Consider the following 24,395-nt stretch of genomic DNA (forward strand, 5'->3'; position numbering starts at 1 on the left):
AACAGGGCAGAGCAAAGAATAAAGACAATAAGGACTGACATTTGTGTTTACTCATACTGTGTATATCAAGATGTTGGAGTGTAATAAGACAAACAGGTCCCAATATAATGTCAAACAATTACATTTATTGATTTTCTCTTACTCTTCATACATAAAGGCTTATGAGGTACAGAAAAAAAAACAAAAGTGCTGAAACAAGGCTCCATAAATCACCGACTGCAAAAGTATTAGCAACGTCCACGTCTGGCAACAGATACAAATCAAACATTTAAATAAGTGATGAGGCCTTCGGCGAAAAGAAAACGAGGGGCATCTGCTGGTTTGTCCTGAATTGATGAACGGAGGAATATGGAAAAGCGGTGAATCATTGATTCAGGGAAGGGGGGGGGTCCTGAGGTTGTTACATACAACGGGATATAAGCAACAAAGCTATTCCTGAGTGCTGGCAAGGTCAGAACATGCTACTCGAGTTATTTTAAGTTGCTTTTGGACTGCGGGGAGCAGCGAGCATGCAAAAAGCACTAACAATAGGATCATTAAGAGACCTTCCTTCCCCACCAAGACGGTGCTACAGCTCCAGAGGCTTTTAATCACATTAATATGACATGTCCGCATTCGGCACACAACCACCAGGTAGGCCCCCGTCAGCCACATTGACAAAAACCAGCTCACACTGAACACAGCTCTGTAGGAAAATAGAGTATCAAACTTTAAGTGTGACTTTTTTTTTTTTTTTGTAGCCCAAGACACAAAATGCAAACAAAAGAGGCATTGCTGTGTGAAAAGTGTTTCATGTTCAACTGTGTTTTGTTTCATTTTATTAACAAAAATAGAAGCTTCGCATCATCTCTGGAAAAAAAGCCAGTAAGCTTTTAAGATGCAAATGGTTAAAAAAAAAAAAAAACTTGAAAGAGGAATATAATACACAGCTCTGGTTTTGGTTCAGAAGGAACTGTACAGAAACGGGGTACTATGTACACATAACAGGATCGCCTGCAAACTTGGAAAGGCGTGTTCTGGAGGCATCCGCAACCTACCAAAAGAAACTTTCACAAATATAACGAGACGGCAAGAAAATTGAGATGCACCGTGTGTTTCATTTCCCAAAACGGTTGACAAACAAAACCGAAGCCCTCATGGGAATTTCTTTTGGTTGCTCTACTGAAGTCGGCATTCACCTTTTGGCTGCTTTCCATGGCACAATAATTCTACAGTTGTACAGATTCTAGTTTGAGGGGTAAAATAGAATCCCCCCCAAAAAATTGAGAATGCTACAAATAAGTTGCACTTGAGCTACAAATGGTCACAGCTTGACACCATTTAGTTCATGTTATAGGGCTATGGAGAATGGCACAAAACGGCGCAGAAATACATTTTCGGGGAGGGGGGGTCCTTCAGTCTGTTTGGATCAGACATCACACGGAGACACCCGCCCCCCCACCCATGCTACATAAGAGTCTAATTAGCATGGGACAAAAATCTCCAAAAAAGCAACATTGGTTTATTTTTGAATGAACCTAAAATATTAAATTTTACCTCCTCGAATGCACAACTTGTTGCTCTCTAACAAGAATGCTTTTCTGTCAATCCTCCAGTCTCCACTTCCCTCTGAGAAATAGTTTTTAGGTACTATTGATCAATTTATGCATCTTGGTTTAATGATGCAGACGACCAGTTCCAAATGAACCAGGAAATTAATGTGCCATTTTATGGATGCTTACTTTCTTGAGAGAGACAGGAAGAGTCACAGAACGGCATAGATGGATGTTCTCAGAAATGTATTTGGGAATCAGCTGATTACATTGAACAGTTGGCCGTGTGGATTCAAAAGTTCAAAGGTCATATGAAGTTCACCTAGAACGATTTTAGTGCATTTTAGGTTCCATGCCCAATATCGCTAACTTTTAACAAGCAGTGTATGGAGATAACCAAGGACCTGTTAGCTTACCGTCCTCCGACCTGACAGCCTTCGTCTATCACTCAGAAGCAAAATGTGCAAATCACAACAAACAAACAAAAAAAAACTGAAAGAAAATCCACCCGCACAATTCCAACATGTCTTGATGAGTGTCCATGAAGTTTTCAGTTCCAAGAGCGTTCAAGATCGCTTAAGCTGCGCCAACCTCTGCAGCAGCTGCCCCTGCTTGGCCTTCAGCTGCTTCCTCTCCTGAGCCTTCTGCCGCTCGCCGGCGTGCAGCTGCCGCAGGTACTCGGTGGCCCGCGTCAAGATGGCCACCTTGGGCGTCTTGGCGCAGTCGGCCAAGCCGGGGATCTCGTCCCGGAGCGACAGGAAGCGCGAGCGCAGGTCATTGCGCCGCTTGCGCTCCAGGAAGTTGTGAGCCTTGCGCCGGTCCGTGTCCTCGCAGTCCGACGACTGCGGGCTGGAAAGTGGCGGCGGCGTGTGCGAGTGGGGCGGCGAGGACGACGACGAGGAGCAGTGGGGCGACGACGGCGACGCGGGAGACGAGGCTCCGAGGTCGGGCGACTCCGAACGGGCCACGTGAGACCGCCTGCAGTCCAAGTTCGAGGGGGCGTGGCCGAGCCGGGGTTGCTGGTAGTGGGAGTGCTGACCCGGCTGTTGGTGCGCCGGGGCCGAGGCCTCCTGCCGGAACCTCTTGCGGGAGGCCGGCGGCTCCGCCGACGACGGCGTGAGCGTGTCCGGCGACGGGGCGGCGTAGTTGTGATGCTGTTGATGGATGGAGATGTGGAACCGCTTCATGCAGGGGTCCAGTGGGTCTGCTCGCACCGTTATAGTCGCGGGTTTGCGGCCGTTGACCAACCGGCGGGGTTTGCGTTGTTGCTTGTGCTCCACGGTCACCACGTCGATCTCCTCTTCATCCTCGTCTTGGTCATCATCATCATCATCATCATCTGGAAGGACAGAGACCAGAGTGAATCGAGTGAACCCCATCTAATTGTGGTTCATTATTAAAGGGGAAGTCAAAAAAAAAAAAGACTATGTTCTAAGCAGCCCCACTAGTCTAAATATAGTATTCTGGTTAATATTTCGTTAGTGGAATACGAGTTAAGCAGCAAAATCCAGCCGTTTTTATCCATCTCAGGGGGGCGGCCATTTTGACACTTGCTGTCGAATGAAGATGACATCAATGTTGCTCGGGTAGCAACCAATCACAGCACAGCTCCAGAAAAAAAGGTGAGCTATGATTGGTTGTTGCCTGTGCCCTGAGTATTTATTTGTATTTTTTTACTATTCCGGATGAAATAAATTGATTTATGTTCTCATAATGCCAAACAGCATTTGGCTTCCCGAGTAGAAATTCCCCAATCTTCATTCATTTGGACAAAGTTAAAAAGGCGCTCAGGTGGAAATTAATTTTCTACGCTGCTCAGGAGCCCTCATTGTTTTATTGACTTCAACAGGAGAAGGACTTTTCAACATGGTGCAAAAAGGCTTAGCGAGACGCCAATCCTGGCAATAGAAGAAAATCTGGAGGGATTTTCTCTGCTCTTGTAAATTGAAACGCGCTTTTAAAGTAATTGCACCTCAGCGGATTACACTGCTCGGGAAGTAGTAATCTCTCGAGGAAGGACACCATAAAATCAGTGAGAGGCGTTTGAGGGAGGCGTGTCCAAAGGAACGCTATCAAAACAAAAAAAAAAAATGCTTGAATGAAAACGGTCCAATGATGGCTACTACTATTTTTTTCCTTCTCTCTAATCTGAATCAGAACTGGCGTCAAACAGAATTGCGCAAACCCCGTCGACCTCGCCCCCCCGCCCGGGGGCCGGCGCTGCTCACCCCGCGGACACAATTGGTGCCGCGGCATGTTGAATGGAGGAATGTAGCAACAAGTCCCCTTTGTGACATTCCGCGCGCCATTATGCACGCTCCCATTTCGACATCACATGCTCGCCTACATACCGAGCTCACGGGGTGGAAATGCAAAAGTAGGTCTCCACTTTGGAACATTTCAAAAAAGGGACATATTATAGAAAGATGACTTTTTTAATTGCTTGTTTATTAATAGTCCAACCCAAGTGTGAAATTAACCAATCAAATCTTTTAACCCGAAAATTGTCCGAGTGAGCCCTTCTAAATTTCTACCCCACTCTTGTGTAATGTAACTAATTCACATCGCCTTTGACCTGGTGGCTACACTAGCCTAATGTCCTGAGCCACTTTCAAACCACAGTCGGACTACGCCGTCAAAACACGGTAAGCAGAGCTGCATTTCATTTCAATGGTTCATAAATGTGTTTACTCATTACAAATAATGACTCTTAGTGATAAGCAGCTCAAATAAATGCTCTAGATGGCAGAAGGGACAATTAACCCGTGTATACGCCAATTGCCCTTTTCGGAAAAAAGAAAACCTTCATGTTCAAAACTAGCATGCTCAGATTTCACATTGAGGAAGAACATTTGTGAATAAACTGAGGTTGTCGTGATTTCGGTGTGCAGCGGACCCCCACAAACTCGCGGATCGGTAATCATGAATGGGTGGGATTTATTTTTAAACAGATTTTAAAATTGTGTGTTTTTTTCTACCCACATTTCCACCCGTTTTTTTGTGAATGTTTATCAGCTTTTTTTTTAATTTTTTTTAAGCATTTATAATATCATTTTTTTCCCCACTGTTCGCGATTCTGCATAGCACAATTGTTCAAGTCATTTTAAACTTACGGCTACAATATCGAATCCATTTTTTTTATGTGCTTGCTAAAAAAAAAAAATCCTTCATGAAAAACCTCAAAATATGATTGAGGCAACTATGCTAATAAGCTAGCAATAATTACATTGCTCCACCGAAGATTTGATTTTACCTACTTACAGGATTTTTTATTTTAACCAATCTTCTGTTATTTGCTGAAAATTTCACATCATTTCCGTTTTTTTGTGCTCAGGCTAACACCCCGTTGCTTTGGCGCCATCTTGTGGCATCTTGATGCCAAGGAACTATATTGAAGTGAGTTGAAGTGATTTATGTAACGCTTTCATTTTTTTGGGGGGGGGTTGGTGGTGGTATGTCGTTATAATTTCTAAGGTAAAATATGCGGCTTGGCTCTAAAGGTGAGGAAATGCTGCATACACAAATTGTCGTCATGGCAACGAAAGCGATTTTCATGAGAACCACCCCCTCAAAACCAGCTGATTCTCTAGGGAGGTTCACATAATAGAGTGTGCAAATGTGCTATCATTCTTGATCCCTGGGATATTTTTGACAAAAGCATGTCAGTCACTTATGCAAGACATCTCCTTATCTATCAAGTTGGCGCCAAGCGCAAGATGGCACTGCAGAGGGAGCTGCCGTCGTCGTAAGTCAGAGCGGAGGGGGGGGGGGGGATTTAGCAGCTGGTCTGCTGGCGCCGGGCCAGGCGGCAGATGTTCAGATGGGCGTGTCGCCCCTTGGAGCATGTGTTGCATGCACCAAGGTAACGCAATGCAGTCATGTACCACACGCGCATTCTTATTGGCAGCTAGAGCGGCGCACCGAAGCTAAATATTGACTCCCGGCTTAGACTCATCATAGATGAGCCGTACACTCCAGGGCTACATAAAAAAAAAAAAAATACAGCTTCCATTTTGATAGAAATTCTCAAAGACTAAATTAATCTAACAATGTGTATCATATTAGGAATTGTAGTTTGTAGCGGAGTAAACATTTTTGGTTACCTTACCTAGACGAGTTAAAAATTAAACATACACACAAAACTATAACCAGCTTAGAATTACTGTACAAATACTTGATACATCAAATCCCCCCCCCCCCCAAAAAAAAATTGCATAAAATTTCCAGTATCTGGTTGTAAAACAGCCACAAGAGGGCAGCAAATACTGATGTCGGCTGCCGTCAAGAGTACAGATAATAATAATACATTTTATAGATTTATAAAATAAAATAAAAAGGTCAAAGTGCACAGTACAGGCAACAATAAAAAATAAAGTCAAATTGGTAAAATGAGATGAGATATTTATATTAAATATTGTAAAATATAACTGTAAACATTTAAAGTTTTAAAGTGTAGTTGAGCAAAAAAAACAAAAAAAAAAACATTGTGGGCCTTTCAGGGGCGTGGCCTATTGTGGAAGTGATGCAGACGCCCACTGCGAGATGGCATCAGCACACTTTACAACACTGACCACCATCAATTCGCATTGGCTTCCTTGCAAAGGATGGACAACGGGTCATTAAGCCGGGTCGCAGATTGCCAATAGTCCACAAAAGAAGAAACCAAATGTTATTACTGTGTGTTTTTATACAGTACAATAGTGTTGAGTGGATTGTTTTTCTTAAGAAAGCAGGTTTTAAACAAACTAATTTGGGGTGATTTTTTTTTTAAATTGCGTTTACATTTATTTCAAAGGGGGAAAGAGAATGCATCTCAAGGCACCACGGTATTGTTAGATTGTTGCTATACACTGACCTGATGAGTTGGTGTGAGACTCGGACCCAGACGAGACTTGCTTCTTGCAGCCCCCCCCCAAGGGGAAGGTGAGCACAGCGGTCGGGTCCACGCAATCCGCCACCAAACAACCGAGAGGTAGCGCGTCGGCAGGTAAACCCTGCGCCCTCCCCGGGGACATCCCAGTGACCACTTTGGTGTTGGCGGGCGCACCCTTGGCCTGGCAGGGGTGGCAGCGCTCCCCCACCACTCTCTCAAGCTGCCGACCAGCCGAGAACCCGCTCCACATGCAGTCCTGGATGATGATGGAGCTCAGGTTCCCCACGGAGTCCGTTGCCGGGGTCACTTTGCAGGGGAGGTCCGCCTGTTGTTGTTGCTGCTGCTGTTGTTGTTGTTGTTCGTCCTCCTGCCCCAAAAATTGCGACACCCACTCCAGCTTGTCCCCCAGCGTGGGGCACACCAGCCCGAACCTGCCCGACCCCTCCACCGTCCGGATGGGGGACATGGGCGGGGTGGGGACCAGCTCGAATTTCTTCCATATGTCCTCGCTGGGCGCCGTGGACTTGAAGAAATCCTCGTCCGGGTTGTGGTGATCGTCGTAGAAGTAGTGCTGGTAGTGGTCCAGGTGGTCCATGTCCCAGCTGTCATAACGGGGCGCCGCGGAGGAGCTGATGCCCAGCATGGAGGTTCTCACTCCCTGTTCCTTCAGTCTGAAGAGAGAAGAGCACAATCTGACTGAATCCAAGTCTGCATTCAACTGAAACTTGAAAACTGAACCCCATAATCGTGCATATTATCCAATTTCTCAACCATGCAATCCCACCTCTGGTCTAGAGGGTTTTAAAATGTCACGCCGTCACAAGCCACTCACTGATAAGTAAAAAAATGTTTAAAAAAAGTGTGCATTTTCCCCTAGCTGAAAACTTTCAAGTTTCGCAACGGAGTTTCATTACATAACAGTGTTTTATCGTAGTAGACGGTGGCAAAGATGAGAGTGAGGGCGGTTCAGCTGATCAGCAGAAAGGTGATTAAATTAGACGGCAGTGGATCAATTACCGGCGGAAACTTGAGACCAGGTCCGCTTCTCTTAACAATCATTTTTTTAACGAGAGCCAGATGAGCTCAGGCGTAGCAGCTGGGGACTCCAATTACCGTCAGAATCGGTGTGCGAACCAGTGGGAATAGAGGAGGGCGGTTTTTTTTTTGTTTTTTTTTACCTGCTGTGCACGTTGAAAAACCTGCGTGCTCCTTCATAGATCCTCAGTCAAGCAAACGACCTAAGCAGTGAGCGTCAAACGGCGCATCGCTTCTTCTTCCTCTTCGTTTGTCTTCCGCCAGCGTTTGTAAACAGTCGCCAAACAAATCCGGTGTGAAACTTGCCGCAGTAGCCGCGCAAGCTGCGTCTGCGTCTGCGTTCACTTTCTTTTGCACACTGGCGCGCAGTGTGATTTACCGGGAAAGGACACTTGGCTATTATGCATAAGAGGGTGGGTCGTAGTAGGGAAGCCACGCCCACAATTTAAAGCGACAGTAACGCTCATAACAAATAAAGAGTGCTGTTGAGGGATAAACTATAGCAGTTTAATGTCGGAACCTGGAACGCTTTTAATCGGTCGAAAAATGTTGAAATAAATGGGGGGAAACTAAAATAAAAGTTTGGCTTATATTTGGAATTTTTAAAACATTTTGTGGTAGGGATTAGCTGAACTGTTTTAAAGTTTGAATTGGTCAAACATGAATGAATTCAAACATATCAAAGCTGTTTGAGCATTTATTTTAAATCCTTCATATCCGTCATGTAGGGCCTACTAATGTGTTATTTGTCCTTAGTAAGAAAATTCAGTGCACTAGTAAAACAACTTAGTAATATTTTTCCCCCTAACTGAATGACATTTTGACACACTTTTAGCCTACAAATGTGACAATTTCATTTTAATAGTGAGATAAAACTGCACTAGTTGGCATCTGCATGTCACTAGTACTGCTAGAGAAGAGCTACATGTTAGCTTGTAGAATTTTATAATGTCACTAGTAGTACTCATATGTAGACGTTGATGTCCAGCTTGAGGTCGTTATAGGAAGCCACAAGTGGCACCATCAGTGGAAACATTTTACATGGACTTTAAAGAAATTCTCATACGTCTTTCAATATGTACAGTTGTCAAATCTTTACACATGATGTACTTGAGTAGAAATACATATACTTGTGTATGACAAAATATATTTATTAACTCGGGCTATTATGCAATCAAAACATGTACCTTTTGCTTTGTTACAGTTGTGAACTGATTGACCAAAATGCTAAATTAGCTAATGACAACAACTGAAAAATAGCTAATTATTTTTACATTACTATTTTATACACGTTTTAATTGATTTTATTTTTTACCTTATTTACAAGTAACCTGGCCTATTTGTCTATTGTAAAAAAAAAAAATACAATTGTGGCTCTTGAACACAGAAATGTGCCCACCACTGGAAAATCCTATTGTATGTGGAGTAGTTTCATGGCCACATGCATGTTATGTTATGTAATCAATATTTAGTGGAAGATGCACAGCCCTTGCTCTTCAAATGCTGTTGTGCGTCTGCCGAGTGTATACACAATGTGTGTGTGTGTGTGTATTCTCAACAGCTGTACGCAACAACTGCTGACACTTGTTTTTCTTGCCATACGAAACCCTCTAAGTGAGTCACGGAACTTTGGCTGGAGCCAACGTCTGGAGAACGATGATTGGGAAATATCCCATATATAACTTCTCCTCCGAAGTTCATCAACAAGCAGACAGCAGGGAAATCCCAGCCCTCGTCAGTCTTCCTATTTAGACACCCCCTCATATCTCTTGTCATTGCTCCTCTGTTCCTCTTCTCGCCTTCTTTCTATCCACCCTGATCTTATACCCCCCCCCCGTCACCCTTGATCAAAAACATCTCGACCCGACATGAAACCCAGAATCATTAGAGGAGCGCCTCTGTCTCTCAGGGGAGATGTCGGGCTAACCAACTGGAGAAACACTCCGCCAGCTCTCGATTTCCCAGTCGGCAGTGCGTTTCCCCTCCCCTCGGCCTCTCTTCATTTTCTCCCTTTTATCTCGTGTGAAGCACTTAATCGTCTTCCCCTTGAATTAGTCATCCAGAGTAAATGGTGGCGGTAAATGTACAGAGAAGTATCTTCGAAATAGCTCATCAAAAAAATATCTATTGAGATGAAATAAGCCGGCGAGATTTCACATATTTAGTTCCTTTTGACTATTTTGGCGCTACTATAAAACTATCTCTGTTGCTAGGCTATATACCTCTCCAGGGTCCTTCCTCATGTCATGTCAGGTGACCTTCCCCACCCGACTTGACCTTCTCAGCTGATCAATGGACACCTAGTCTGGGGAGGCACCCATCAGCGTGTCTGGCCTTCCACAGGTTCATTTCATGTAATCTGTGAGTCCGCACAGGAAAAAGGAGGACAGCTGCTACCCGCTGGATGCCGGTGACCTCCGTCACACACACACACATACATACACACGCACACACATGCAGGCAAACGCACGCATCAACATGGGAGGGGATTGGCTTTCGGTCCAGATGCTTCTTACATCCATCTACCGCAGACTGCGTTTCACCTACGCATCCATATTCACGTAACCTCTAACCTTTCCACCTAAGTATATGCTTAATTTTCAAAGGTACAGTTTCAGTTAAAAATAAAAAAATAAAATAAAAATTCCAGCCGTACAAGGCAACTATTGAGTTTTTGTTCTGACCTAATCCACCTTTTAATAACACCATAACGTCACAAAATAAAAACTCATATATAGTAACTATATGTGGCATTAAAGAAGGCATTTCATGGATTTGAGGATGAATTAATGATTAAAAAAAAAAAAGTTACCTTTATCTTTTAATACATCGCCAAACTTCAAACCTCTGCACAACAATACAGCAGTTCACAATCAATATTTATCAATATAAAAACTTTAAATAAATCACATCATACTCACTAGACATGCTGATGTACACACAGGAGATTTTTTTTCTTTCCTCCAGCCAGTCGGTGTAAGCTAACTTTTCCACTCATACAAAGTTCTTAAAAAGCCCCCCCCCCCCCCTCCACCCCCCAAACCCACAACAAAATAATAAAATAAAATAATCTGGTTCGAAACAAGCCACACACAGCAACAGTGCAGGTTGACCAAGCCAAGCCTCATAAAATCCAGTTTTTCTTAAAAAGTGCGCCTTGAAAGTGAAATTTTGAATCATGGTCTGACATCATCCTCCATCATAAATCAAGCTTTGATGCACGTCGCGCTCACCCAATCAGAAGTTAACGTAGCTGAACCAATTAGAGGATGGCTAAAACTCAAATTTTAGATTCGCGCCTGCTATCGGGTGAATCTAAAATTTGATTTGAGAAGAAAGCGGTGATTTCAATGGTGTGTGTGTGTGTGTGTGTGTGTGTGTGTGTGTGTGTATGTGTGTGTGTGCGTGTGCGTGTGTGTGTGTGTGTGTGTGTGTGTGTGTGTGTGTGTGTGTGTGTGTGTGTGTGTGCGTGTGGTCAACGCCTGCACTGGAAATTGAGAAGGCATTGGACAAAATAATATTTGCACGGCAACACATCAAAGCTGAAAACTGACGGGATAAAAAAAATAATAATAATAATAAAATAAATAACCCACATTCTAAAAACAATTGGGCCAAAAGGGACCAACCCAACATTTTGGGGCGATTCATTTGACTCTGCTTTTCAAGAAATGAATAACCCACACATTTTTTTCAAGAATCCTTTTACTATTTGCCAAACTGCTGCTTTTAGCAAAGTGAGTCGTGTTGAGTTCACTGCCCAACGTAATTTACCGTTCCACCAGCTTTTTTTCCTCACTCCGAGCCGGTAGTTGGTACTCGCATTGTTGCAACTACCTAGCTCCAGAACGACCACCCCTTCAAAACCGGCTAATTTAAGCAACAAAAAAAAAAGACAGTCATTTTAACTGGTCAACAAAAACTGCACAATACATTTCCTTTCTTAAAATATGACACAAATTTCAAACTGTAATGAAGATACGCGCGGCAAAATGTTTGCGGTGATTCGAATGGAGCAATTACAGCTGCACAATGTGGCGGCGATGTTTTCCATTATGAGCAGAAAATCAAAATAAACGATTAGCATAAATACAAGAACAACAGCAGCATGTAATTAAACGCCATATTGATTTTAATCAGTGACGCAGCAAATTGACGGCTGGCTAACCGCTGGAAAAAAATGATTGCGGGAAGAATAATGAATAAAAAGGCCGGCGTGCTTCCGTTCAGGACGTCATGTCCCCGCGCCGTATCGACAGGTCACCTCTCCACCTCGCCTATCCCGAATTACACTACCGCTGTTGCTCACTTCTTCTCTCCTTCCCCCTCCGTGACTTTTGTTGCATTCTGGGTAAAAAAAAAAAAATCAATCCCGGATTAAGACGCTGTCAGTGCGGACCGGAGAAAGAAAAAGAGAACGCGGGGAGAAAAGGGCAAAAGGTATATTTGTGTGGATGAGAAAGTGGGCTGAAGATTTATGCGGAATGATCAAGCAGAAGGAGTTCGGAAGAACGCGGAGACGAGCGCGGAGGTGAACGAAAGGCTCCGTTGATATGAGGAGGGAAAGTAACATAGCGGCGGATCAGGGAGGTGAAGCGATAACGGTTCACGGGAGCAGACTTGAATGCAATTACATAACTGATACTTGGCGGGGCGATGTTATTGAGCATTCTTGAAGCATTACACATGAGAATGCTGTTTCTTTTATTTTTTTTTATTTTTTTGAGAGCTCAGTATTGTTCATTCGATAATTTTACCGATTTGACATGTCATCATCATTGCTCTCTTTTTTTTTTTTTCTTTTTTTATGTGCGGCTAGACTCAGCTAGAGTCGTGAGGTTGTCAGGAGACCCGAGGAAGGATCAAAGAAAGGAAAGGAAAGTGAAATCCGGCACCGACCAGACATTACCGGGTTAGAATGGTGTTTCTAATATTTTGGCTTTTTTTTTTTGTATCCCCAAAACCTGGTATTTGGACAGGGGTGTGTAGACTTTTCATACCGTATATTGCCATACCCACTTGTTCCTCTCTATATACTGTACACAACTTATATACATACATCTATTCTCCTTTCCCCCATTACCCATACACTGTGTGAGGAGATTTGAACTAAAAAAAACACGTAAAGCTGGGTACACACATACCGATAATCACGCCTAATTTGAGCTATTTTCCTCTTTCGGTAAAAGTCAACAAATGCCAGACTGTCGGGTGTCTCTGAAAGATTATCCTCAGCAATTATCGTGTGCTGCCAGGTGTAACAAGAGGGACTTGTGCTCACTAACGGTGAGAGTGGATATTAAGTAGTACACACTTGCGCATTTTTTCGTCATCATGTGCGGGTTCGACCACATTTGAAGAATGTTAGAAACCTGTTTCAGTGCAGGAGCCGTGTGTGCAGGTGTAAACGGTGGCCAGCGAGTGTACTTCATATGCAAACGCTCAGTCAACAAGGGGGGGGGGGGGGGCAGAAGGCACACATGCCTGCAACTGTTATACGCAAATGTAAGCAAACGAGGGCGAGTCAATAGTTGCGAAAATATTCTAGCCGGTGGTTTTACCGTATGTTACGTAACCTTTTACATCTTCTGAGATGGACTGATGGGAGTGTGTTTACTGCTATACAGTGGTCAAGAATAACCCAATTTGGGTGAGGGGGAAAAAAAGGACTGATCTATGACTGTCTGTCATAAAAAAAAAAATACAAAAATAAAGTTGTTTGATATAAATAAAAAAAACAACAACAGAAAGTTTGGTCAAATTGACCCAAGTAGTAAATTGGCCTTCTATTCTTTTTAATACCCAAATTGGGTTATTTTTGCCCAAACTGTTTTGAGAATGAACTTTCTCTGTTATTTTGGGTTATTTACCTAGCTTTTTTTAAGTGAACTTTCTGGGTTATTTTCCACTAAAAGACCCAATTTTTTGGGGTTGTTTTGTACAAAACGATCCAATTTTTGGGGTTGTTTGGAACAAAATGATCCATTTTTTTGGTTTCTTTTGTGCAAAAATACCCAAATGTTTTTTGTCAAATCGACCCAAGTAGTGTATCGGCCCCCAATTTTTTATTTATTTTTGATAACTTTTTTTCTTGGAAGACATTTATCAAATGACATCAACAGTACTATACATAGAAAACCATGCTCCCAGGTACCCCCCCCCCCTTCCAAAAAAGGACTGATCCATGACTGTCTGTCATTAAAAAAAATACAAAAATAAAGTTGTTTGATATAAATCAAAAAAAGTAGTAAATTGGCCTTCTTTTTTTTTTATACCCTAATTGGGTTATTTTTGCCCCAACTGTTTTGAGAATGAACTTTCTCGGTTATTTTGCATTGCGTGACCCAATTTTTTGGGTTGTTTTGTACAAAACGATCCAATTTTTGGGGTTGTTTGGAACAAAATGATCCATTTTTTTGGTTTCTTTTGTGCAAAAATACCCAAATGTTTTTTGTCAAATTGACCCAAGTAGTGTAACGGCCCCCAATTTTTTATTTATTTTTGATAACTTTTTTTCTTGGAACACATTTCACATCAAATGACATCACCAGTACTATACATAGAAAACCATGCTCCCAGATACCCCCCTCCAAAAAAAGGACTGATCCATGACTATCTGTCATTAAAAAAAAAATACAAAAATAAAGTTGTTTGATATAAATAAAAAAAAGTAGTAAATTGGCCTTCTTTTTTTTTAATACCCCAATTGGGTTATTTTTGCCCCAACTGTTTTGAGAAGGAACTTTCTCGGTTATTTTGCATTGCATGACCCAATTTTTTGGGTTGTTTTGTACAAAACAATCCAATTTTTGGGGTTGTTTGGAACAAAATGATCCTTTTTTTTTTTTATTTCTTTTGTGCAAAATAACCAAATGTTTTTTTGTCAAATTGACCCAAGTAGTGTATCGGCCCCTTTTGGCCCCCAATTTTTTATTTTTGATAACTTTTTTTCTTGGAACACATTTATCAAATGACATCAACAGTACTATACATAGAAAACCATGCTCCCAGGTACCCCCCCCCCCTTCCAAAAAAGGACTGATCCATGACTGTCTGTCATTAAAAAAAATACAAAAATAAAGTTGTTTGATATAAATAAAAAAAAGTAGTAAATTGGCCTTCTTTTTTTTTAATACCCCAATTGGGTTATTTTTGCCCCAACTGTTTTGAGAAGGAACTTTCTCGGTTATTTTGCATTGCATGACCCAATTTTTTGGGTTGTTTTGTACAAAACAATCCAATTTTTGGGGTTGTTTGGAACAAAATGATCCTTTTTTTTTTTATTTCTTTTGTGCAAAATAACCAAATGTTTTTTTGTCAAATTGACCCAAGTAGTGTATCGGCCCCTTTTGGCCCCCAATTTTTTATTTTTGATAACTTTTTTTCTTGGAACACATTTATCAAATGACATCAACAGTACTATACATAGAAAACCATGCTCCCAGGTACCCCCCCCCCTTCCAAAAAAGGACTGATCCATGACTGTCTGTCATTAAAAAAATACAAAAATAAAGTTGTTTGATATAAATCAAAAAAAGTAGTAAATTGGCCTTCTTTTTTTTTAATACCCCAATTGGGTTATTTTTGCCCCAACTGTTTTGAGAATTAACTTTCTCGGTTATTTTGCATTGCATGACCCAATTTTTTGGGTTGTTTTGTACAAAACAATCCAATTTTTGGGGTTGTTTGGAACAAAATGATCCTTTTTTTTTTATTTCTTTTGTGCAAAATAACCAAATGTTTTTTTGTCAAATTGACCCAAGTAGTGTATCGGCCCCTTTTGGCCCCCAATTTTTTATTTTTGATAACTTTTTTTCTTGGAACACATTTGTCAAATGTCATCACCAGTACTATACATAGAAAGCCATGCTCTCAGATACCCCCCCCCCCCTCCAAAAAAGGACTGATCCATGACTGTCTGTCATAATAAAAAAAAATACAAAAATAAAGTTGTTTGATACAAATCAAAAAAAGTAGTAAATTGGCCTTCTTTTTAATACCCCAATTGGGTTATTTTTGCCCCAACTGTTTTGAGAAGGAACTTTCTCGGTTATTTTGCATTGCATGACCCAATTTTTTGGGTTGTTTTGTACAAAACGATCCAATTTTTGGGGTTGTTTGGAACAAAATGATCCATTTTTTTGGTTTCTTTTGTGCAAAAATACCCAAATGTTTTTTGTCAAATTGACCCTAGTAGTGTATCGGCCCCCAATTTTTTATTTATTTTTGATAACTTTTTTTCTTGGAAGACATTTATCAAATGACATCAACAGTACTATACATAGAAAACCATGCTCCCAGGTAGCCCCCCCCCCCCTTCCAAAAAAGGACTGATCCATGACTGTCTGTCATTAAAAAAAATACAAAAATAAAGTTGTTTGATATAAATCAAAAAAAGTAGTAAATTGGCCTTCTTTTTTTTTTTTAATACCCCAATTGGGTTATTTTTGCCCCAACTGTTTTGAGAAGGAACTTTCTCGGTTATTTTGCATTGCATGACCCAATTTTTTGGGTTGTTTTGTACAAAACGATCCAATTTTTGGGGTTGTTTGGAACAAAATGATCCATTTTTTTGGTTTCTTTTGTGCAAAAATACCCAAATGTTTTTTGTCAAATTGACCCAAGTAGTGTATCGGCCCCCAATTTTTTATTTATTTTTGATAACTTTTTTTCTTGGAAGACATTTATCAAATGACATCAACAGTACTATACATAGAAAACCATGCTCCCAGGTAGCCCCCCCCCCCCCTTCCAAAAAAGGACTGATCCATGACTGTCTGTCATTAAAAAAAATACAAAAATAAAGTTGTTTGATATAAATCAAAAAAAGTAGTAAATTGGCCTTCTTTTTTTTTTATACCCTAATTGGGTTATTTTTGCCCCAACTGTTTTGAGAATGAACTTTCTCGGTTAATTTGCATTGCATGACCCAATTTTTTGGGTTGTTTTGTACAAAACAATCCAATTTTTGGGGTTGTTTGGAACAAAATGATTCATTTTTTTTGGTCTCTTTTGTGCAAAAATACCCAAATGTTTTTTGTCAAATAATAAGTAGTGTATCAGCCCCTTTTGGCCCCCAATTTTTTTTTTTTTTTTTGATAACTTTTTTTCTTGGAACACATTTATCAAATGACATCAACAGTACTATACATAGAAAACCAACTGATTTGGGCCAAAAGGCGGACGACACCCCGAATTGGTCGCCAGTCAGTCGCAGGGCACAAATACAGTAGAGACAAACAACCATTTACACTCACAGTGAGTCGAGTCACACCCACACTATAATAAATGGATGTTAAAAAAAAATACATCTAATTTAATGCTGCGGCTTAAAATATTGCTGGTAGGCTTTTATGATTATTTCCTCTCCTCTGTGTGATTTAATCAGCTCTCGCTGCTTGTCTCTCTTTGGCACCTGTTCCTTTTGTCAACCAGAACACGCTGACCCGCTATTGAGAAGACTTTTAGCGGGTGAGAAGCACAAGCGCGAAAATCACTTGACTTCGCCGCGCCTTGAAACTGAAAGTCTAAAACGAGACAGCGGTTCTGTTTTGTCTGCTTTTTTTTTTTTTTGTGTGTGTGTGTTAAATGTCGTTTCCATATTCAGAGCCTCGTGTCGTAACGTGATCACACCAAATGTATTCCTCCTCAGCCAGTCTCTCTCAGTACATGGTGTACCCAATTTTAAGCAAATCGTGTTACGTATAAGATGAAATATTTGATGCATAATCAGCACTTTACCTGAAGAATTCTGCAGCCTTCAAGTCGACTGTCCTCACTTGCCTTGTGAACACAGCGAAGATGTAGCCTTGACGAGCTGATAGAGAATCGTGTAGCGGCCGTTTCTGAAAGAAACATTCCGACAAATACTTATTTGAGGTGAAATATAAACTTGGCGTCGCATATTTACATTTACTGAATGGGCTGTACTTTCGAGACATCACAAAGCAAAAAAAAATGCTTTGATTATGTGACGCTTTCAACTACTTATCTTTTTTGCTTAACATTTCTGGTTGAAAACAAACTCTTTGAGTGTGAAATCAGTGGGAGGCAGGACTTTGGGAAACACCCCCAAACTCATGAGCCAAAAATCAATCACTTTTTCCCACTATGAGTTTAGCATGCTAATTTGCTAAGAGTCAAACGTAGCTTTGAGGCGCTGACAGAAATCCAATTATTTTGGCCTCTTGCTTTAAGACTGTCTTGAGTGGGAAATCAAATCAAATTCAATTTATAGACAAATTAATTTATGGGGGTCAAATGCTAACATTAGCAGCACAATATCCAGCCCGTTTTCCATGTTTCCCTCCACTAACACACCTGATTCATGATCAGGATCGTTATCAGGCTTCTGCCAAGCTTGCTGATGAGCTGATTATTAGATTCAGCTGCGCTGAAGAAGGGAGACATGGAAAATAGGCTGGTTAGTGGCTCTCGAGGACCAAACTTGGCCACAGGAGTTCAGAACATTCAAAGGTTCAAGCATCTTAATGTCACGCCCAGTTGAAGTTTACTGTCAAACTAAAAACAAAGAGACCTAGCCCTGCTTTAAAAAAAAAAAAAAAAAGTCTTCCATTCATCTTAATTGGGAAAGATGGTTATTGCGCTCTAAAAAAAAAAAAAGGTCGGTTTAACAACCCGTGTACTCTAAACGCAGATGGATAAAAAATAACCCATATTGGGTCAAAAGGAGACTGACCCAAATTTTTGGGTTATTAATTTCAACCAAGTTTGGTCAAATGAATAATCCACAACCCAAATATGGGGTTTTGTGTGCACTCTAAAAACATTTGAGTCAAAAATTAAGCAAGTCACTACTACCTCATTTTTGGGTTGTGATGTACAAAAAAAAAGAAAAAAAAGAATGGTTTTATTAAAAAAAATAAAATAAAATAAAAATTATTAAACTGACCCATTTTGTACAAAATAATCCCCCAAATAATGGGTCAAATTGACCCAAGCAGTGGAACAGTCCAGTTCTGACCTAAATTGGGTTGTTGACTCAATTGTTTTTGGACTGTGTTAATCATTTCAACAACCAAAACCCCCCCAAAAAAATATTTTTTTGCTTTTGGCAAAACAATCATTAATTTTTTTTCTTTTTTTTTTTTTTAAATTGAACCCAACATTTTGGTTTCAATGATTAAACCAAGCAGTTCGTTTGGTCCCTTTATGACCCAATTTTGGGTTCTTTTTTTACCCACATTTGTAACTTAAAGCACTCGAAGCGTGGTCTCAGAACAAATTCAACTCGTATCTCAAGGCATTTCCCCTTTATTCATTGAAGGATATTTTGTTGAACTGGCATTCTTTTGGTTTCCTAGTCTTTTAAAAGAAAGACAGAGGGGGGGGGGGGGGTTGCTTGGAGAAGTTGCTGGTCCTGTCGCCTGGAGGATGAAGACACAGATGGACGCAGACACACACACACACATCTGAGGGAACGTTCAAAAGGCTTGGCTTGTCAACGGAGAAGACGGATAGACGGAGGCATCTGTTAGGGGATGGAGTGAAGAAGACCATGGGTGGGGGATGCTCGGGAGCGAAGAGAGGCCCGCTACCACATTATCACCCTTATTATAATCACTTTCGCAACTGGGTGTGCTTAAATAATATCACGACCCGCCTAGACGGGTGGCGGACGTGATAAACGATTTGCCGCCGCTCCGTCAATTAGACAGAACGGACCTGCGTCGACTAGACTCTGCTCGGTCTCATTTGGACGGAGACGCTTTGAGGCATTTGTGATTCAGATTAACCCGCATGTGAGATTTTCACAGGCGCTTGTCAAGAGCCATGAATGAGAGGGAGTTGCCTACGCAACACAGAGGAGATGAAAGTAACCTGGAGAGACCACCTCCACTTGCTGCTAGTCCCTAATTAGGACTAATTGTCTCTGGGAAAGCGGCGTGCGTGAGATTTCCCACTCGAGGGTGACTCGAAACAAATCGGTTGAGACAAATTAGATCAGTTGGTTGTATTGTTTTGCAGCACGTTCGCCTTATTCGGCTCATTACACTTGTCATGTCAAGCAACGTTCAGAAACAACGGGAAACAACATACGTTCTATTGGGTCAAAAGTAACCCAAACTGGAGGGAAATAACCAATGCTGGCTCCAAAAGAAATCAATGATAGCTTATTTATACCCAGCACATTGGGTTGAGTACATTACATTAGGTCAAGATTTTGATCCAATATGGGGTAGAAACTACCTGTAGTGATTAGTTAAAGCTACCAAGAAATGGGTTACAAGGTTATCTGTATGCCATTTTTTATTACCAACATTTCAGTTGCGTCAAAAATCAAACAATTTGGGTCAAAAAGGGAGCTATCCACTACCCAGGTCGACAAAATGACCCAAATTGACCAAAAAGTACCAGGTCGGTCCCTTTTTGACCTAGATTGTTTGGGGTTAAAACAACCCAAAAAGTTGGGTCAAATTGACCCAAGTAGCGGGTCTGACCCATTTTTGACCTAAATTGGGTTATTTTTTGACCAATTGTCTTTAGAGTGAAGAAGATGTATAGAAACGTTTCCCTGATGGGGTCACCACCCAAGTCACCTGTATGATATAGTATATTGGGTATAGTTTTAGACTTCTTGATTGATTTTGTGTGTGTGACCAATTTGAAACCCAATCCTGAAGTCAGTTACCAAGTGAGCCAATCCAGATGCCACGATTGTTTCTCGAGAATGTTACATTAAATTCACTTCAACTTCAGTCTACCACTCCAAAATGACAACCAACATCAGCTCTTCACCCAGCCCAAATCCAATTTTTAACCCAATCTGCTGGGTCTATATGAGTAACCCAACTTTGGGTAAAAAAAAATAACCCAATTTGCTGCAACGAGCGGGTTCGGAAAGCAACCGAGACTCATAAAAGTGCTGGGTGAAAAGATACCCAGTTTGGGTCCGAAAATGTACCGAACCACTACTTGGGTCAATTTGGCCAAACTTTGGGTTGTTTTGTATAAAAAATAAAAAATAACCTTTTTAAAAAATACATTGGGTTGTTTTGCACGAAATCAACCCAAGTACCAGGTCGGTCCCTTTTAGACCCAGATTGTTTGGGGTTAAAACAACCCAAAAAGTTGGGTCAAATTGGCCCAAGTAGCGGGTCTGACCCATTTTTGACCCAAATTGGGTTATTTTTTGACCAATTGTGTTTGGAGTGAAGAAGATGTAGTAGAAACGTTTCCCTGATGGGGTCACCACCCAAGTCACCTGTATGATATAGTATGTTGGGTATAGTTTTAGACTTCTTGATTGATTTTCTGTGTGTGACCAATTTGAAACCCAATCCTGAAGTCAGTTACCAAGTGAGCCAATCCAGATGCCACGATTGTTTCTCGAGTATGTTACATTAAATTCACTTCAACTTCAGTCTACCACTCCAAAATGACAAACAACATCAGGTCTTCACCCAGCCCAAATCCAATTTTTAACCCAATCTGCTGGGTCTATATGAGTAACCCAACTTTGAGTAAAAAAAATAACCCAATTTGCTGCAGCGAGCGGGTTCGGAAAACAACCGACACTCATAAAAGTGCTGGGTGAAAAGATACCCAGTTTGGGTCCGAAAATGTACCGACCCACCACTTGGGTCAATTTGACCAAACTTTGGGTTGCTTTGTATCAAAAAAAAAAAACTTTAAAAAAATACATTGGGTTGTTTTGCACCAAAAAAACCCAAGCAGTTGGTCGGTCACATTTTTGACCAAAAAAGTGAGATGGGATAGGCGCCGGCTCATGGGCATGCCAATTGAGTACGAGCGCTATAGAAAATGGATGGATGGTCTTGGCAGTGGCCTAGTCAAGTTGATTTAGTGTAATGGATTTCTTTTTCAAAGAATGACCTACACACGCAATAAACTCCAATGATATGATCAGCTGCTTTGCATTTTACAACGACTTTATGAGTCTCAGATGTTTCCGCGGCATTACGCCACTTTAGTTCCTATATAGTCTATAGTTCCTCCTCTAATAAGTCACAGCTGATAAAAAACTGCAGATTTGTTGAGTTCAATTTCATTGCATGGAGATGCTCCGAGAGCATCAAGCACCCCGATTTTGGGGGTCCTCACCTCGCCACAAAGCCTGGCTGATCCCTGTCACCCACTTTGCAAACCCCCCCCCACACACACACACACACACACACACACAAACAGCCCATGATTGTCTCTCTCACACCGGCCAGCTGAAGAAGACACAATGCTTCATGCAAACAATAGCAACTCCTCCCTAAATGTGCTGAGTTGTTGCTGTGTCTTCTCCTGTTGTGTGCGAGGCAAATGTCCTTGCGACGCTGCAGGCAGAAGGCCACAGTGTGAAGGAATTCAAGCCATGCCGGGAATCTTTCCTTCAAGCCAAACGGAACACAAGTCACTAATATACACACGTCTTCATTGCACATGGAACACGTTCCTGATAGTAGAGGACAAGATGAGGGGCTTAGTGACAATGTGTTATTAAAAATATTGTACTGTATTAGAGATGATTGTATACAATTGGAACATAAAGAAGTTTTCAAATCGTTTTCTTTTTGGGGGGCTGAAAATAAGTGAAACTAGATTAGAATATTACTACTACTACTTACTAAAAGACATGCCAGGATGATATATTATAATATTCAACATTAGTTGTATCTTGTTCTCATTTCTTTTCTTTTTTTCCTCTGGAGAGCTCAGTATTGTTCATTCGGTAATTTTAACGATTTGACATGTCATCATCATTGCTCTCTCTTTTTTTTTTTTTTTTATCTAAAATTTTTTTTTTTTTGTATGAGTGTGAGTGTGTTCTCATTTCTTAATTCTTCATTTTATTCTTCTATAAATAAATAAAAAATCTGTTTAAATGTACAATATCTTTGTTTCATTTGTTTTTGTATTAACTGAAATATTAAATATTGTTTTCTATAACGACACGTGTTTTTTTTTATGCCCTCTCAATGAAAAGCACTGCCAATGTAAACAAAATGGATTGATTTACTTACTTTTCTTATTATGCATCCAGGTCTCTCTGTTGCTGCTATGCTGATGAGCAAAATGGTGAAAAGAAGTGAAGACAACCTGCGTCAGAAATAGTGGTGAATAAGGAGTCCGGTGAGACCCTCAGGTTTACGATCTATATGATTAATGATTGGACTTCAAAGGTTACAACAGCACCAGATTCCACTTTTATTGGAAGTTTCCCTCAAGCTCTCACATATTGTTTGCATGTTTTGTGTATGTCTGATCTCTTGCTGGGAGGGAAGAGGGGTTGGGGGGGGGGGGGTATGGACAGATGTAACCAGAGGCATACATCAATGAGGAGCATCCTGTTACATTGAATAGTGAGGAGGGGGGGAGGAAAACACACACTGCCTCTACGTATTCTAACGCTGCAATCTTGGGGTGGGATGTGAGCAATGTCAAATGTCCAAAGTGTCAGGATGAAGACTTTTTTTTTTTTTTGTGGTCATTTCAAAGCAATAAAGTGCATTTAACGCAAAGTATTGATTGGCAAAATTACCAGCAGATGCGATCGTTGGCAGGCAAGTGATCAGACCCGAGGGGACGGCCTCTTATGGTGGGCTGTCAACTCTTGGCCTCGGGGGGCTCTGTGTGGGGTGGGCTTCCATCCGCTGGCCCTGTAGTGACAGATGTCACTAAAAAAAATGTAATACAAACACTAATTCACCATAAATCGGCAGATGTTACTGTAAGTGAACAGGGAACCACCCCACCCCCACCCCGCAGAAAAAGTGTTTCTATAATAGGAAATTATACACAAAAATTGCATTATATTAAGTTGTGCTGTGTCCAAAATTTCTGTCACACTCTAAAAACACTTGTGTCAGCAATAGCTTAATTTGGGTTAAAAAAATAAAAAATAAAAAATAAAAAATAAAAAATAAAAAATAAAAAATAAAAAATAAAAAATAAAAATAAAAAATAAAAAATAAAAAATAAAAAATAAAAAATAAAAAATAAAAAATAAAAAATAAAAAATAAAAAAATTAAAAATTAAAAATTAAAAATTAAAAATTAAAAATTAAAAATTAAAAATTAAAAATTAAAAATTAAAAATTAAAAATTAAAAATTAAAAATTTAAAAATGGACCAATCCACAAATGTTCTGGGTTGGGACATTTTGTATAAAAAAAAAAACCACACCAAAATTTGAGTAACTTTGTATAAATCAACCCAAGAAAGTAAGGCATTTTGTATAAACAACCCCAAAAAAGGTGAAAACTGGGTTCTTTTGTACAAAACTATAATGGCTTTTAATTGCCACAAGATGGTGGCAAAACACTACTTACAGTAGTAATGTGTAAAATTTCAGCTTTTTTGAAGATACAGTGCTTCCTCGACACCAAGATGGCACCAGGCGACCTGAGCACAAAAAGGTCAAGAGGTGAGTTTTTCAGCTAATACTGGAAAATAGCCCCCCAAAATTGGCAAAGTCACTAATGCTAAAAAACTTGAACATTTTGGATTCGTTCTAACGTCTTCCAGTTATCTATTTTTTTCTACTTATTCTCACTAACCCATCCCAGCTGAGAAACAGTGTATGCCCTTAAATGGCCGCACCATTTAAAAAAAAAATCATTTTAGAGTAATTGTTTAAACAACACAGCATAAACCGTATTCTATAGACCACAACATTGGTTGAGAATGAATCAAGAGTGCGCTCCATTTTGCCTCCTTGAGATGTCATCTTCAGTCGACAGCAAATGACAAAATGGCCGCCTGGGATGGATAAAAACAGCTGGATTTTTCTGCTCACTTCATATTCTACAAAAGCAGTATTAATCAGAAGACAGTAATTAGACTAGTGGGGGTGCATACAACAAGGTTTTTTTTTTATTATTTTTTTACATGACTTCCCCTTTAAGATTTATCTCCGCCCCATTATCATGAATCTGAAGATATTTCCTTCATGCTGACATTCTTGCTGAAAAAAAATTGTCTGT

The 24,395-nt window shown here is 40.5% G+C and overlaps 1 protein-coding gene across 5 annotated transcripts; it reads right to left on the reverse strand.

Moving 5' to 3' along the window:
• Positions 1-105: 105 nt before the first annotated feature.
• Positions 106-23,069, reverse strand: myclb (MYCL proto-oncogene, bHLH transcription factor b). Of its 5 annotated transcripts, XM_077549202.1 has the most exons (5): positions 22,952-23,069; positions 22,434-22,509; positions 17,182-17,285; positions 6,388-7,076; positions 106-2,871 (listed from the first exon to the last, which is right to left on the reverse strand). In XM_077549202.1, exons 4-5 carry the CDS (start codon positions 7,046-7,048, stop codon positions 2,099-2,101), a joined length of 1,434 nt encoding a protein of 477 aa, XP_077405328.1. In that variant the 5' UTR covers positions 7,049-7,076; positions 17,182-17,285; positions 22,434-22,509; positions 22,952-23,069; the 3' UTR covers positions 106-2,098. The 5 variants fall into 5 exon arrangements, with proteins under 5 accessions (XP_077405328.1, XP_077405329.1, XP_077405330.1 ...); XM_077549203.1 differs by lacking the exons at positions 22,434-22,509; positions 22,952-23,069 and having other exon boundaries at positions 17,182-17,286; XM_077549204.1 differs by lacking the exons at positions 17,182-17,285; positions 22,434-22,509; positions 22,952-23,069 and adding an exon at positions 9,663-10,406.
• Between the last annotated feature and the right edge of the window lie 1,326 nt (positions 23,070-24,395).

The sequence above is a fragment of the Vanacampus margaritifer genome, chromosome 17, assembly GCF_051991255.1.
Source record: "Vanacampus margaritifer isolate UIUO_Vmar chromosome 17, RoL_Vmar_1.0, whole genome shotgun sequence".
Classification (NCBI taxonomy): Eukaryota; Metazoa; Chordata; class Actinopteri; order Syngnathiformes; family Syngnathidae; genus Vanacampus; species Vanacampus margaritifer.

Excerpts from the sequence above, each read along its gene's own strand:
- myclb (XM_077549202.1), bottom strand. The coding sequence starts at position 7,048 with ATGCTGGGCATCAGCTCCTCCGCGGCGCCCCGTTATGACAGCTGGGAC. Across the intron at positions 2,872-6,387 it reads GTCTCACACCAACTCATCAG|ATGATGATGATGATGATGAT; the intron begins GTCAGTGTATAG and ends CTGTCCTTCCAG.